The following is a 15,850-nucleotide window of genomic DNA, read 5'->3' on the forward strand; positions in this document are numbered from 1 at the left end:
CAGACTCATCTTTATCCTGACCCTCGGTGCAAACCTCGGGCTCCAAGACCTTCACCACACCCACCACCTCCGATACCTCGCTTTCCCATTCACTTCCATTTCTCCTCCTGTCTTCAGCTCACTCTGCTTACACTTTCTACCGTTCTTCTTTAACAAACCCTCTCCCTTTTTTCCCGCCATTTTTAACTGACTCATTCTCACCCTCTTCCTCCCTCTCTCTCTTAGACCTCCTCTGCCTCTCTTTTCCCCCTCCATTCCTCCTCCGTATTCCATGAATAACTCTCCTTATGATAGTACTGCACTTCTCCTGACATACATCTAGTTCTTGCTTTGTCTAGGGACGCCATTTCTCCTCAACTCGGGCCGAACGTCAATCCGCCTTCGTTTGTCGACATTACTGGCTGTCTGCGCCCATTATGTCGCAATCTGATCCGCGGAGAAGATTCAAACTACTTTGTTTATTTGACGCCTTTCCAACTACACTTTGAATTTCAGCGGGTCTTTGGACGTGTGTCAGTGGTGCGTCCTCACTAAACTCTCCCAGACTTGAAAGTGTTCTGCGTCACAACTGTCAATCCCTCTCCGGAACCGTAGTCCTCAAGGGAATGGACTTAATTATCTTCTTCTGCTTCTTCTTCTTCTTCTGCTTCTTCTTCTTCTACGATATAATGGCGGTCCGCAAACCAATGTTAAAGGTGCATGCCGCCACCTACTGTGCGGGGAGTGTGTGGTCAACCTACCTAACTCAGTACTTCTGAGAAAATAAAGAAGAGCCCTACTAACTTCTACTGACCTTTCTTTGGAGGGCATATACAGTGGGGAAAAAAAGTATTTAGTCAGCCACCAATTGTGCAAGTTCTCCCACTTAAAAAGATGAGAGAGGCCTGTCATTTTCATCATAGGTACACGTCAACTATGACAGACAAATTGAGAAAAGAAATCCAGAAAATCACATTGTAGGATTTTTTATGAATTTATTTGCAAATTATGGTGGAAAATAAGTATTTGGTCACCTACAAACAAGCAAGATTTCTGGCTCTCACAGACCTGTAACTTCTTCTTTAAGAGGCTCCCCTGTCCTCCACTCGTTACCTGTATTAATGGCACCAGTTTGAACTTGTTATCAGTATAAAAGACACCTGTCCACAACCTCAAACAGTCACACTCCAAACTCCACTATGGCCAAGACCTGTGAGCCCACTATCTGGGTCCTTGGATCCATCTGTGAAAAGCGGTAAAAAAGCATTAACAACTTCTACTAATGTAATTGTCAACCAGTTTCACTATATCACTGACTTCTGACCAATCTTTCCTTTTCTCTACCAAGGTTAGATCAACAACAGGGTCTGGGAGTAACCATGGAGGAACATCCCCTATCACCACAGAAGGGCCAACCTCCAACTCCCTCAAACCACTCTCATCAGCAAGCTTTCCAACTGTCCAACCAAAACCACTGCCTTGTCTACTAGTATATTCCCAATAGTCCTCTAGAACGGTAGCAGTGGGATGCTCAACCTCACAGCTTTTCGACCTAACCCAAATAAGCAAATGACAATTTTTTACACCGTATATCCAAAGGCATCTCACCTGCCTCCACCAGTAAGGCACATACAGACGTTGATTTAAATGGACCAATACATATCCTTAAAGCTATATACTGGATTCTGTCCATCTTCTGAAGCCAAGTCTTTGCCGCTGTTCCATAAACTAGACGCCAGAAAAAAAAGAATGGACTTGAGTTGGTGCCCTTCTAAATACAACCACAGGAGGTCACTCAAAACATTCTGTATTTTTGTACTTTGCCGTTTTTATAGCTCCAAGGCGTCCTCTTTGGGCCATACAAAAACCCCGGTGTGTGTGTGTGTGTGTGTGTGTGTGTGTGGTGTGTGTGTGTGTGGTGTGTGTGTGTGTGTGTGGTGTGTGTGTGTGTGGTGTGTGTGTGTGTGGTGTGTGTGTGTGTGGTGTGTGTGTGTGTGTGTGTGTGTGTGTGTGTGTGTGTGTGTGTGTGTGTGTGTGTGTGTGTGTGTGTGTGTGTGTGTGTGGTAGGTGTGTGTGCATCGGCACAGAAAGAATTGTATTTTAGACATCGTATCACTTTTAATGGTTTTTTATAACAGAATACTCATATACAACATCAATGTGTGTAGACAGATTACTCATATACAACATCAATGTGTGTAGACAGAGGCCACAACCAACACTAACCTATAGAGAAATTATTTATACCTTATAAAACAGTCAATAATCTGCCTTAAACCAAATTATACACAAATCAAAGCCACCAAACTGTGATACACGATTTATTGATTACTTATTAAATATGTCATAGAAGGCAAGTACCCAGAACGATTTATACAGCCAGTCCCAACAGCAGAGAGCCCGCACTTATCTATATTTGATTTGTACCTGCTGCTGCAAAGCATATACACTATGAAAAAAATGTCCTGATTATGATACAGTGAAGAATAAAGTGCCTCAATCAAAATGAAAGTAGCAAACATGACATGAAAAACAAACGCTCATCTCCTATTATGGAGGCTCATAGATCATTCTGCCTGGATTGGTCCTCTGTAGCTCAATTGGTGGAGCACGGCACTTGTAACGCCAGGGTAGTGGGTTCGATCCCCGGGACCACCCATACATAAAAATGTATGCACACATGACTGTAAGTTGCTTTGGATAAAAGCGTCTGCTAAATGGCATATTATTATATATATTATATTATATTGTGAGTGACTGAGATATACTTTATGGTGCAGACAGTGAGAGTGATGAGCAACACGTTTGTGATGACCTAGCCTGAATGTTTAATCCACGGTAAGTGGTTCTCTTGAGGTGTGACCTAAGTTCCCCAAATGGGAAGCGCTAATGCCAGGTTTCTGTCGGTACAGAGTGAGCCTGTGCTTGAGCGCTTGTATCAGAGATGTATCAGACCCCAACCAGAGCCATGTATATAGAGAGCTGGGAACGTTGAATATTGTCTAATTCTAGACATAGCGTTATTTAAATATGTAATGTTAATGGAGAGCTAACATGGCTGAATGTTGTAGTGTCGTGTAAATGCGTCATAATACAGAGACCTGAAATGTCCCGACTCTCTAAAATGTGGCTCTGATTCCAACATCAACAGTCCTTAGTAAGTTTGTTCTGGAGTGGTACAATCCAGAAAATATCCATCCCACCACAGAGCAGGCAGAGGGACTGAAGCGCACACCCATCTCTAACAATTGTTTACAAAAACGTAGATTAGAATATGCATGTTGACTTGCACGCCTAGACACACGCATTCATATGCACGCACAAAGACCTGCAGAACAGAAGCGTTGGCTGCAGTCTGTTTGTGAGGGTGGTTTTGGATTAATGATATGTCTATGTCTCTCTCCGGATGTGAGCTAAAAAAAACAACAACAAAAACACAAGTGCTATTTGTTTTCTGAGTGGAGATCAGAAAATACTTCCTAACACCTCTTGGCATGTTTGTTTTTTTACCAGGGGTAAGATTTATTAACCTTTACTAACCAGGTCTAATCCCTGGTTTAGGTACTACTTTAAAAACTACAAGGGTACAGACATGGGTCATTCTAGAACATGAGCAGAAGAACGTATTTTGAAACATAGGGATGAGACCACTTAACTTTTCTCCAGGGCCGTTCCAGGACAACCCTGTATTCAAGAACACCAGAAACAGAGTGACGTAATCAATCCGGCCGGACGGACCAGTCTCCAGATCACACCAGTCCAGAAGGTTTTTACACCAGACCCAACCAAGTCCAGCTTAAGGTGGGTCCACAACTGTACAGTTCAACTAAGAACGGTCACATGACCTGATGATCCAACAGGGTTCTAACCAGGAATGCCCATTTATAGGGCAGCTATGGTAACCTGTTTCAAAACAAGATGCTTTAATAAGCCATCTGCACCCGATAACTGGAAGAAAAGAGCAGCTGGCAAAGCTAACTGTCAGATAGCATTCATAACAGCAGGCCTACAAGCTTTCTGTTAGTCCTTAGAGGAGCAGACGGATGCCGTCCTTGTCTCGCTCTCTGTCTCGCTCTTGCATCGATACTGAGAAGATGCCTCCATCTTGTTCTCAGAGATGGTTGTGTTGTCTTGTCTTGTCCAGAGTCTTCTTGAGGACATTGAAATAGTGTTTGTTTTTTTCCTGCAGCGTAGAAACGCACCATATAGAACCACATGCAGCAGAGCTCTCTGCACATCAAGCCCATTCAGTAACATCTGGGTGAATGGAGCTCTTCCATCCAGCCCAGTCTAGTATTCATAGATCTATTTAGCTGAGGGACTGGCCCAGCCCTGCTCTCTGCTCAGAGCCTATAGGTCTAGTAGATGAAGGTGAAGAGGCAGTCCTGTTGGGGGTCCGGGGGCTGGTCCAGAGGGGTGGAGGGGTACAGGGGCAGGTGGGGGAAGTACTGGGAGAGGGTAGGCATGGGAGGGGCGCTCACACTGTAGGCCTTCAGGGACGACAAGCCGTTAAGCACCGCCACATCCAGGAAGGATACATGGAGGGCAGAAGAAGAGGGGTCAGTGGAGGCTAGGGATCCCATCCTCTCTATATCCCCAGTCCCAGAGGCGATTGTGAGGACCTGCTCCGGGTGTGGGGCCCCCTGGGCAGCGCTGTGGACCCTCAGCCTACGGAGACCGAACAGGGCCAGGTACTGGGTGGGGATGGCCAGGGACCCGGGTCCACAGTAGGACAGGCGCAGGTCTGGCACCACACTCCCGCTCAGCAGCTCTGTGAGGACCCAGGGCTCTCTGAGCCACATGGTCAGGCTGCCCTGCTCCCTCAGGCCCCCAGGGGTCAGCTCTGAGTACGACACGGTTCGGCAGCTGCACAGCAGGTTGGCCAACGCCTCGTCACAGTCCTGGATGTGGGCGGAGCAGCTGCAGTTCCGCAGGCTGTTGCCGTGGGTGACACTGTCGAAGAGCAGGGTGCTGTTGCCGCGGGTGACACTGTCGAAGAGCAGGGTGCTGTTGCCGGGGCCCGTGGTCGAGGCAACGGTTGAGGGGAGGAGTAGAACCCACAGAGTCCACAGTAGCCATGGCAACAGGGCAGTGGGGCGGCGACAAGAGGAGGCCCTGTTTAGAGACATCGCCACGGCAGCCAAATGGACTACATCTTCACCGAGTGGATATCCTGAAGCCTGTAAGCAAATCTGTAGGATGGGGGGGAAAGTTATGCACGTTTTTAAAGAGCAAAGTGTACTTTAAAATATATTTCAACATAATATAGACACCAAGACAAATAAAAAACAAAGCAAAATGGAAACCAAGACAAATCCTACCAGTGGGGGAAAATGTGTCAGATTGCCCTCTGCCTCTGTCACAGAAGAACACAATCATACTCACTCGCTCAGAATAGCACATGATCCATAGCTGCTCTGTCCTACAGTAACATAGCTGCTTCTGATTCACGTCTCCAGTTTATTGGTTGGAGGTCTGTGAGAGACAGCCAACTGAATTCAGCTCTTTTTATTCCAGGCCAGTCCAGGTTCCGTCCCACGGACGTAATTGAGCCACTTATTTTTTTGCTCTCCAACTTTATTGTGGAGAGCTCCTTCCAGGGCTACTGCGGATGGCATACGACTGTCTGTAAAAATGCCTGCACTGTGCTGCAGCAAAGGCAGAGGCCAGACACATTAAAACTGGCAGGAAAAATAAAACACTGCCTCTTTCTTTCCCCATCGAGGAGCGGAGGAAAAGTGGGATGAATAAGTGGTCTTGACTTCCAGAAGCACTTTTTCCCCTCTTTTCTTTTTTTTCTAAAGGAGAGGACTTTCCGTTGTAATTGGCATCACAGTTGGACAAAATGTACTTAGTTGTCTGAAACATGTCTTGAAAAAAAGAAGGATGTCTCTGGTCACAAAGAATCCTATTTATTTATCTCTTATATAACCAGCATTTAGCGCTGAGGAGGGCTTCAGTTGCCAATACAGTGCCAGGCTGGCAGACTAAGTAAGAGGATTGGCCATGTTGTTCCCACTCCTCAGCCTAGCATCAAACACCTCTTATCCATCACAAAGCATCAAGACATTCTCAGTCTTTAAACAGAATATACCAACCTAAACTAAAAGCTCAGCAGCCGTGTCTCCACACAACATTGTGTCAACTTACTCCCTCTCTGTGCTGAGTGTCTGGCTGCTCCCAACTCCTGCTCCATGCAGCCTCTGTATCCTTCAGTCACCGGATCCCTGCTAAGTACACAGACCACAGCCCAGTCTGCATTACCGGAGCCCAAGCTCTATAGACTACTGTTCTGTTCCATTCCTATACAGACCACAGCCCTGACTCACAGGTCTGCAATACTATAGAGCCCAGTGCAGCTCTATAGACTACTGTTCTGTTCCATTCCTATACAGACCACAGCCCTGACTCACAGGTCTGCAATACTATAGAGCCCAGTGCAGCTCTATAGACGACTGTTCTGTTCCATTCCTATACAGACCACAGCCCTGACTCACAGGTCTGCAATACTATAGAGCCCAGTGCAGCTCCATAGACTACTGTTCTGTTCCACTCCTTTACTGTCCCAGTCCCACTCATCCTCCTCTCCTTGTTCCCTTCTTCCCTTCCCCTCCCTTCATTTCTCCCAGCTCCAGCTGCTGGAGAGGGGGAGGGAGAGGGGGGGGGGGGGGGGGGGGGGGGGGAGGTGGAGGGAGGAAGGTGGCTGCTGGTCCAGTCAGCTATGAGGAGCGGCGCAGAGCATTCCTCTGACATCATGTTCCGTATGCGGCCGCAAGCACCCAACCAAATCCTCCCTCTCCCTCTCTTTCTCTGCCTCTCCAAATCCCCTCTCCTTCTTCCTCAAAATCTCATTTTCTGTTTGAGACTGTCATGTATACACACACACACAGACACTCAGACATCAGGCAATTTGACACATTCCCATAGGATAAATGAGACAAGATGTGGCTTGATTATTAAAAGCATGGCTACTTACAGGGAGCGCGCTGGCGGCAGTCAGGGAGGCATGTGCTTCTCAGACGTTAGGCTTTAGCTCCACTCCTGACGCAGCGACTTAGCCTTCCACATTTGTTGGCAGACCCAGTGGAACTCCTCACCCGTCAAGCAGACGCAAAGGGGGAAAAACAGTCAGCCCAGAGAGAAGCGCAGCGGGGGTGACAGAGAGAGGGGAAGAGTGAGAGAAGGAGAGGAGAAAGAAAGAGAGAGGACTTCCTCTGAACACGGGATAGCACGGACAGTCTTCAGTGATGACATGAGACACAAATACCCAATTTTCTCCTCATGTCACTTGCTTTCACTCCCTCCCTCTCTCCTTTCACTCCCTCCCTCCCTCTCTCCTTTCACTCCCTCCCTCCGTCTCTCCTTTCACTCCCTCCCTCTCTTCTTTCACTCCCTCCCTCTCTCCTTTCACTCCCTCCCTCTCTCCTTTCACTCCCTCCCTCTCTCCTTTCACTCCCTCCCTCCCTCTCTCCTTACACTCCCTCCCTCCCTCTCTCCTTACACTCCCTCCCTCTCTCCTTACACTCCCTCCCTCCCACATCCTCTCCATGTCAGTGATTTTTCTCAAGCTGCCATCTGCTGGTGGAATATAGTAGGCCTACTACTAAACAAACTTTTACCATTCAGACTAATACAGATTACTTACACTGTTAAAATGATCATATCTATCTCATCATGTTATTTAAATACCATACATTTAATCTGAAATGTTTTTAACTAATACAAGCTGCAAAATAATCCTTTGAAAAACTATGATGACTTGGATTTTAAAGAGGAGTATGTTGGCGTGGTGCAGGGTAATGGGAGTACACAGTGGTCTCTCCAGGATGGGTAATGGGAGTATACAGTGGTCTCTCCAGGATGGGTAATGGGAGTACACAGTGGTCTCTCCAGGATGGGTAATGGGAGTACACAGTGGTCTCTCCAGGATGGGTAATGGGAGTACACAGTGGTCTCTCCAGGATGGGTAATGGGAGTACACAGTGGTCTCTCATGGGTAATGGGAGTACACAGTGGTCTCTCCAGGATGGGTAATGGGAGTACACAGTGGTCTCTCCAGGATGGGTAATGGGAGTACACAGTGGTCTCTCCAGGATGGGTAATGGGAGTATACAGTGGTCTCTCATGGGTAATGGGAGTACACAGTGGTCTCTCCAGGATGGGTAATGGGAGTACACAGTGGTCTCTCATGGGTAATGGGAGTACACAGTGGTCTCTCCAGGATGGGTAATGGGAGTACACAGTGGTCTCTCCAGGATGGGTAATGGGTGTACACAGTGGTCTCTCATGGGTAATGGGAGTACACAGTGGTCTCTCCAGGATGGGTAATGGGAGTACACAGTGGTCTCTCCAGGATGGGTAATGGGAGTACACAGTGGTCTCTCATGGGTAATGGGAGTACACAGTGGTCTCTCATGGGTAATGGGAGTACACAGTGGTCTCTCCAGGATGGGTAATGGGAGTACACAGTGGTCTCTCCAGGATGGGTAATGGGTGTATACAGTGGTCTCTCCAGGATGGGTAATGGGAGTACACAGTGGTCTCTCCAGGATGGGTAATGGGTGTACACAGTGGTCTCTCCAGGATGGGTAATGGGAGTACACAGTGGTCTCTCCAGGATGGGTAATGGGTGTATACAGTGGTCTCTCCAGGATGGGTAATGGGAGTACACAGTGGTCTCTCATGGGTAATGGGAGTACACAGTGGTCTCTCCAGGATGGGTAATGGGAGTACACAGTGGTCTCTCCAGGATGGGTAATGGGAGTACACAGTGGTCTCTCCAGGATGGGTAATGGGAGTACACAGTGGTCTCTCCAGGATGGGTAATGGGAGTACACAGTGGTCTCTCCAGGATGGGTAATGGGAGTACACAGTGGTCTCTCATGGGTAATGGGTGTACACAGTGGTCTCTCATGGGTAATGGGAGTACACAGTGGTCTCTCCAGGATGGGTAATGGGAGTACACAGTGGTCTCTCCAGGATGGGTAATGGGTGTACACAGTGGTCTCTCCAGGATGGGTAATGGGTGTACACAGTGGTCTCTCCAGGATGGGTAATGGGTGTACACAGTGGTCTCTCCAGGATGGGTAATGGGAGTACACAGTGGTCTCTCCAGGATGGGTAATGGGAGTACACAGTGGTCTCTCCAGGATGGGTAATGGGAGTATACAGTGGTCTCTCCAGGATGGGTAATGGGAGTACACAGTGGTCTCTCATGGGTAATGGGAGTACACAGTGGTCTCTCATGGGTAATGGGAGTACACAGTGGTCTCTCCAGGATGGGTAATGGGAGTACACAGTGGTCTCTCCAGGATGGGTAATGGGAGTACACAGTGGTCTCTCCAGGATGGGTAATGGGAGTATACAGTGGTCTCTCCAGGATGGGTAATGGGAGTACACAGTGGTCTCTCTAGGAGTACACAGTGGTCTCTCCAATATTACCTTGTATTTTCTAACCTCCACCTCAGGTGAAGTGCCAGGAATAACAAAACTCACAATAACTCCTAACAATAGTAACCCAGGGCATGCCTGTTTTACCTCATTAACAAAACATTTTATCAATTACATACACTAGTCTCCTGAGTGGCGCAGTGGTCTAAGGCACTGCATCGCAGTGCTAACTGTGCCACTAGAGATCCTGGTTCGAATCCAGGCTCTGTCGCAGCCGGCCGCGACCGGGAGACTCATGGGTGGCGCACAATTGGCCCAGGGTAGGGGAGGGAATGGCCGGCAGGGATGTAGCTCAGTTAATAGAGCATGGCGTTTGCAACGCCAGGGTTGTGGGTTTGATTCCCACGGGGGGCCAGTATAAAAAAAAAGATATCTATTCACTAACTGTAAGTTGCTCTGGATAAGAGTGTCTGCTAAATGACTAAAATGTAAATGTAATACACGTTATAATTTGAACTTCACCAAGTCAGATGCCCTCGCAAGGCGTCACCTGCACTCTAGTCCCTCATTCAATGAGCTTCACCATGCTGACTTTTCCCGCAGGATTCCTCGCGCTCTAGTCCCTCGTTCCACATTAAACTCACCAGTCCTACTGAGATCAATTCAGTACTATGAACTGGACTTTCGGTTGCCCTCAACTGGCTGATTTAACAATTATGTCCAAGGATACCTCACTTAAGAACACTCTTATCAACTCAACTCAGTCCTGCTAGTCACCTCAGTAACTCAACACAGTCCTGCTAGTCACCTCAGTAACTCAACTCAGTCCTGCTAGTCACCTCAGTTGCGGCTTCTTAGGGAAGTCCCCGCTCTCTTGAGCGTACCCTCAATAGGGGCGTGTTAACCTATTGGTAGATTGTCCTGCTCACCTCTCTCAATACTATGTTCGGGATATGGTATCCACCCATGGCCTCTTCCTCTCAGAGCTAGAGGGAACCATCCTTATGAAAAGCACAGCATTGGTAGTTAAGAAATGTCTCCACTATTGTTAAGCATATTAATTGTTAACTATTAGTAATAAACAAATCAGGTAAATACGTGATTTTTCTCCCACAGTGTGTGCGCGCATTTGTGCAAGTAGAAAACCATGTTGACTCACCCTACTTGTAGAGAAATGCCAATGCCATCCTCCTCTCTTTCATGTTGACTAAACGGTGTATCACTCTGTCATTGTCACGATCGTTTATAGACGGGACGGACCAAGGCGCAGCGTGATATGCCAACATGTTTATTTAACGAATAAACACACAACAAAACAACAAACGAAACATGAAGTCCAAGGTAGCACACAAACAACATACCTTACACGGAACAAGATCCCACCACTAACTAGTGCCAATAGGCTGCCTAAGTATGGTCCCCAATCAGAGACAATGAGCTACAGCTGCCTCTGATTGGGAACCACACCGGCCAACATAGAAATAGACATACTAGATACTACACCATAGAACAAACACAACACGGAACGTACACACCCTGACTCAACAAATAAACGTCCCCCTGAGTCAGGGCGTGACAGTCATATGTATTTCAATACATATACTAAGATCCCTTACCAATAATGTAACACTTAAAATATCCCCATGCATGTAACGTGCCGGGAATAACAATAAATAACCTATTCCTGTAGCCGTACTATGCCACTTAATATATATATATATAGATGAGGTGAGGTCTGGTCTAAACATAACGCAGCTTCTGTGCATCAAGGAGTGGAGCATGGGAAACAAACAATATAAGGATGCAACAACAATTTATTTGTATTTTCAGCATCACAAGAAAGGCACAATCTCCATCATTTCCATACATGATCTTCAGCTCCAGGCGCTCCATACGACTGTCCTACAAGACAGACTTCAACAGATAGCCATATCAGATTTGTCCCCCCCCCCAAAAAAAAATATCACTAGATTTATACGTTTCATTCACATATTCAAACAAACAATGGCCTAATAATGTTTTGCAACACAAGGAGGGCGTGTCCAGGGAGGAGCGCTGGTCTGGCTGGAATATGGACGCCAACACCTAAAAGCACCACATTTACAATAATTACACACACACACACACACACACACACACACACACACACACACACACACACACACACACACAGACACACACAGACACACACACACACACACATATACACACACACACACACACACATACACACACACACACACACACACACATACACACAGACACACGCGGGTTATTTCCTCCCTGCGTGGAGTTATTTCTGTGTTCTTATGGTCCTTATCGGATTAAAGTACGTGTCCGAGAGTTCTGTGCCCTGCGCCTGACTTCTTCAACCGCATCTCACCGACAGTCGTGGCACTGAAACATCCTCCCTCGTAAGCAAGCTACGCCAACCAGCCAATAAGATGCCATGTTGAGTAGGTGAAGGCAAGACAAAACCAAAAACCCATTGGCTTTAACAATAAAGTGGCAAGGGGAATCACCAATATAACCCTGTTACATGTATACAAGATTGTAAATTAGGGAAAGGAAACCAGTAAATAATCCTTCTATTGTCCTGTTCTTAAGAATCATGTCAAATACCAACGGTTCCCCTGACATCATAATCACATGACATTATCGTCAGTACTGAGAAATCTGTTGCAAGAGGGAGATCCCCAATCACGTTCCATACCACATCCTGTAAGGACACAGCCACGCACCCAGCTCTGCACAAGTGAACAGCCTACTTAATCACAATTACATTTCTAAAAAAAAATATCACCCGTTTTTCCAGAATACTACAATAACCCACTTGGTGCACTAGGGCGGCAGGTAGCTTAGTGGGTAAGAGCGCTGTGCCAGTAACCGAAAGGTCGCTGGTTCTAATCCCCGAGCCGACTAGGTGAAAAATCTGTCGATGTGCCCTTAAGCAAGGCACTTAACCCTAATTGCTGATGTAAGTCGCTCTGGATAAGAGCGTCTGCTAAATGACTAAAATGTAAATGTACCACTTGCAGTAGTTTACTTGCCGGAAACCCTCGTCAACCACGTAGGGGTGATGGTTGTAACACTTTTCACCTTTTCATCAGTTTCTCAGAGATCGTTTATGGTAGTGTGTTCAAAACTTGACACAAACAACCTACATCTGTCCTTTACAAATCGGTGTGGTTATTATATATGTAAATAAATACATGGTCTGGGTTAGCTGTAACAGTGCTTGGGGTGAATTGGAACAGATTGAAAAAGTGCATAAATCATGACATGCAACTGATTATTGAACGCCTTTATTGAGACCATGAGAGCAACATTGCCGTGTTTAACATTTTATTTGTCTGAAATAATAATAAATATAAATAATAAAATGTTTATTATTTTACCGTCCACTAAATGGTCTTTGTCAACCAAACAACAACTAGGCTAAACTAAACACGTGGACGTTTGTGGTGTCTGTGTTTTTCTCCTCTTCCTACCACTTGTTGTTATTTTCCTGGGCCCTGCTTTTGGGAAGGGGCGTACATCAACTGGGTCTGTGAAGTGGCAGGAGAGGTGGCCTGGAAGGCAGCTGGAGAGGTGGCCTAGGAGGCAGCTGGAGAGGTGGCCTGGAAGGCAGCTGGAGAGGTGGCCTGGAAGGCAGCTGGAGAGGTGGCCTAGGAGGCAGCTGGAGAGGTGGCCTGGAAGGCAGCTGGAGAGGTGGCCTGGAAGGCAGCTGGAGAGGTGGCCTGGAAGGCAGCTGGACAGGTGGCAGCATGGGACGGCGCACAATTGGCCCAGCGTCGTCCAGGGTAGGGGAGGGAATGGCCGGCAGGGATGTAGCTCAATTGGTAGAGCATGGCGTTTGCAATGCCAGGGTTGTGGGTTCGATTCCCACCGGGGGCCAGTATGAAAAATAAAAAAATAATGTATGCACTCACTAACTGTAAGTCTCTCTGGATAAGGGCGTCTGCTAAATGACTAAAATGTTAATGTAAATGTAAATGCCTAAGAGGCAGCTACTACTACTATTACTACTACTACTACAGTTACATTTAAAATTTTAGTCATTCAGCAGACGTTCTTATCCAGAGCGACTACTACTGCTGCTAATACTACTACTGCTACTACAACTACTACTACTTCTGCTACTACTGCTACTACTACTACTACTACTACTGCTACTGCTACTGCTACTGCTACTACTACTACTACTGCTACTACTACTACTGCTACTACTACTACTACTACTGCTACTGCTACTACTACTACTGCTACTACTGCTACTGCTACTACTACTACTGCTACTACTGCTACTGCTACTACTGCTACTACTACTACTACTACTGCTACTACTACTACTACTACTACTACTACTGCAACTACTACATTTACATTTTACATTTTAGTCATTCAGCAGACGTTCCTATCCAGAGCGACTTACAGTTAGTGAGTGCATACATTTTCATTCTGCCATACATATACTACCATAAATACGGTCATACCTCCCCTCAGTCAGTCACTACTCTCTACTCTAATATACACATAATGAAACCTGCTAACGTTGTGGGCGTGGCCAGGTACGGTAATAGAACTGTCCTCTAACATTTACATTTTCGTCATTTAGCAGACGCTCTTATCCCTCGTGTTGTCCTCCCAAATGCCTCACGCCTTTTGTCCTCTGGGGTCAAAAATGACCCCGCCTGGTTTGACTGTTTATAAAGCATACAGTATACATTTACAATCACTTCTCTGTTTCAACTTTTCAGTCAACTTTATTCCAACTTATTACCTGACATATAACACATGTTATAATTCATTTCCAAAACATTTTCAACTTCAAAACCTAACTTTTTAGTCTGAATGAGCCCTCAGTTGCATGCGAGGCAGGTAGTAATGGCGTGATCTTTGCAGATGTATGCATTGCATTTTTGGCACATTTTGGATGTTTTGAAATCACTTCGGCGAGGGCAGAATTTGCACCTACTCCTTTTGGGTAATGGGCGAGGAAGGGCTGGTCGGCATGAGGGAACTGGGAGAGGGGGAGCTGCTGCAGAGGTAGAGCTGGAGGAGACCTGCTGGATCTCCTTAACCAATTTGACAGCGGCTGACGTGCGGGGAATAACCTTGCATCGCTTGATGTGAGGTATCACCAGTTGTCGCCCAAGCTCCTCCATGAAGAGCCTTCTCTTGTTGTACTTTCCCTGATTCCAGGCTGGCTTGATTTCAGACCATAGGACAAAAGAGTTGTATGCAGACACGTCGAGAATGTTGTAGAAGACAACGAGTGGCCAACGGGCTGTCATTCTTTTGCACGTGTACACACTAGTAACTTTGTCAAGGTTATCAACACCACCTTTGTTGTGATTGTAATCTTCAATGATTTTGGGCCTTTTGTCATCCCTGTTGCTCACAGCAGCATCCCGATGCAGAGTGCTCATCAGAAGAACATTTTTCTGTTTTTTGGGGTGATATGACACTAGAGCATGGGTCTCGGTGAAGGCAAACTTCGATGAGAACCGTGCCTGGTCCTTTTTTGACACCAGAGCAGGGGGAAGCTCAGGCTTATTCCTCCATACTGTTCCCACCATGTACAGCTTTCTTTTCAGCAGCTGCAAGCCAAGAGCATGTGAAGTAAAAAAGTTGTCACAGGTGATTGTTTTCCCCCGGAGACCTTCTGTCATGTCAAGGACAACTCTCATGCCCTGATTTTTTTCTGACTGCGCACCAGCCGGTTTGCCAGTGTATACCTGCATGTTCCATGCATAGCTAGACCTGGCATCGCATGCTACCCATATTTTTATCCCATATTTCCCTGGTTTACTCGGGATGTACTGTTTGAATGGACAGCGACCTCTGAAGGGGACCAGGCGCTCATCCACAGTCACATCAGTACCTGGATCGTACATCAACGGCAGGAGAGACACCCACTTGTCCCATACATCTCGAATGGGAGCAAGTTTGTCTCGTGCACGGCGATTTTCTCTTGTGGCTTTATCATCAAATCTAATCACTCTTGAGATTTTATTAAACATCTTGAGTGTCATGGTAGCACGGAAAATTGTCCTACCAGACTCGGCATGCCATAAACTAGATGTAGCTTCCTTACTAGATCGGTACACGCCAGCAAGAATCAACACACCCACATATGCCTGCAAATCCATTTGATCCATCTTTCTCCACTTGTTGCCATAAACGCGTTGCCCCTCCTTGTTTGTCATGCTCAGCACTGCGTCTTCAATAGGCTTTGGCAGAAACAGGTCAAAAGTGGACTTTATGTCATCAATCCGAGACCTTGCATATGCAGTTGGACCATGGTGGCTTGTATCTCTCTCTGCTGTCAACATGCGTCGTCGGTCACTGGGAGGGATGGAAGACCAGATCAATGTTTCATCCTTTGACTGGAAATATTCTTCCATCTCAGCTGGGTCCTCTTCCTCAGATTCTACCTCATCTGTTGATTCTTCGTCTTCATCATAATAGATGATGT

At 46.6% G+C, this 15,850-nt stretch overlaps 1 protein-coding gene across 1 annotated transcript; it reads right to left on the reverse strand.

Annotated features, from left to right (window-relative positions):
* Positions 1-3,470: 3,470 nt before the first annotated feature.
* On the reverse strand, positions 3,471-7,240 carry LOC311143293 (exosomal polycystin-1-interacting protein-like). The gene is made up of 2 exons (XM_084179121.1): positions 6,956-7,240; positions 3,471-5,171 (listed from the first exon to the last, which is right to left on the reverse strand). Exon 2 carries the CDS (start codon positions 5,106-5,108, stop codon positions 4,338-4,340), a length of 771 nt encoding a protein of 256 aa, XP_084035247.1. The 5' UTR covers positions 5,109-5,171; positions 6,956-7,240; the 3' UTR covers positions 3,471-4,337.
* Positions 7,241-15,850: the final 8,610 nt, after the last annotated feature.

The sequence above is a fragment of the Coregonus lavaretus genome (assembly GCF_964263955.1).
Source record: "Coregonus lavaretus genome assembly, chromosome: 16".
Lineage (NCBI taxonomy): Eukaryota > Metazoa > Chordata > Actinopteri > Salmoniformes > Salmonidae > Coregonus > Coregonus lavaretus.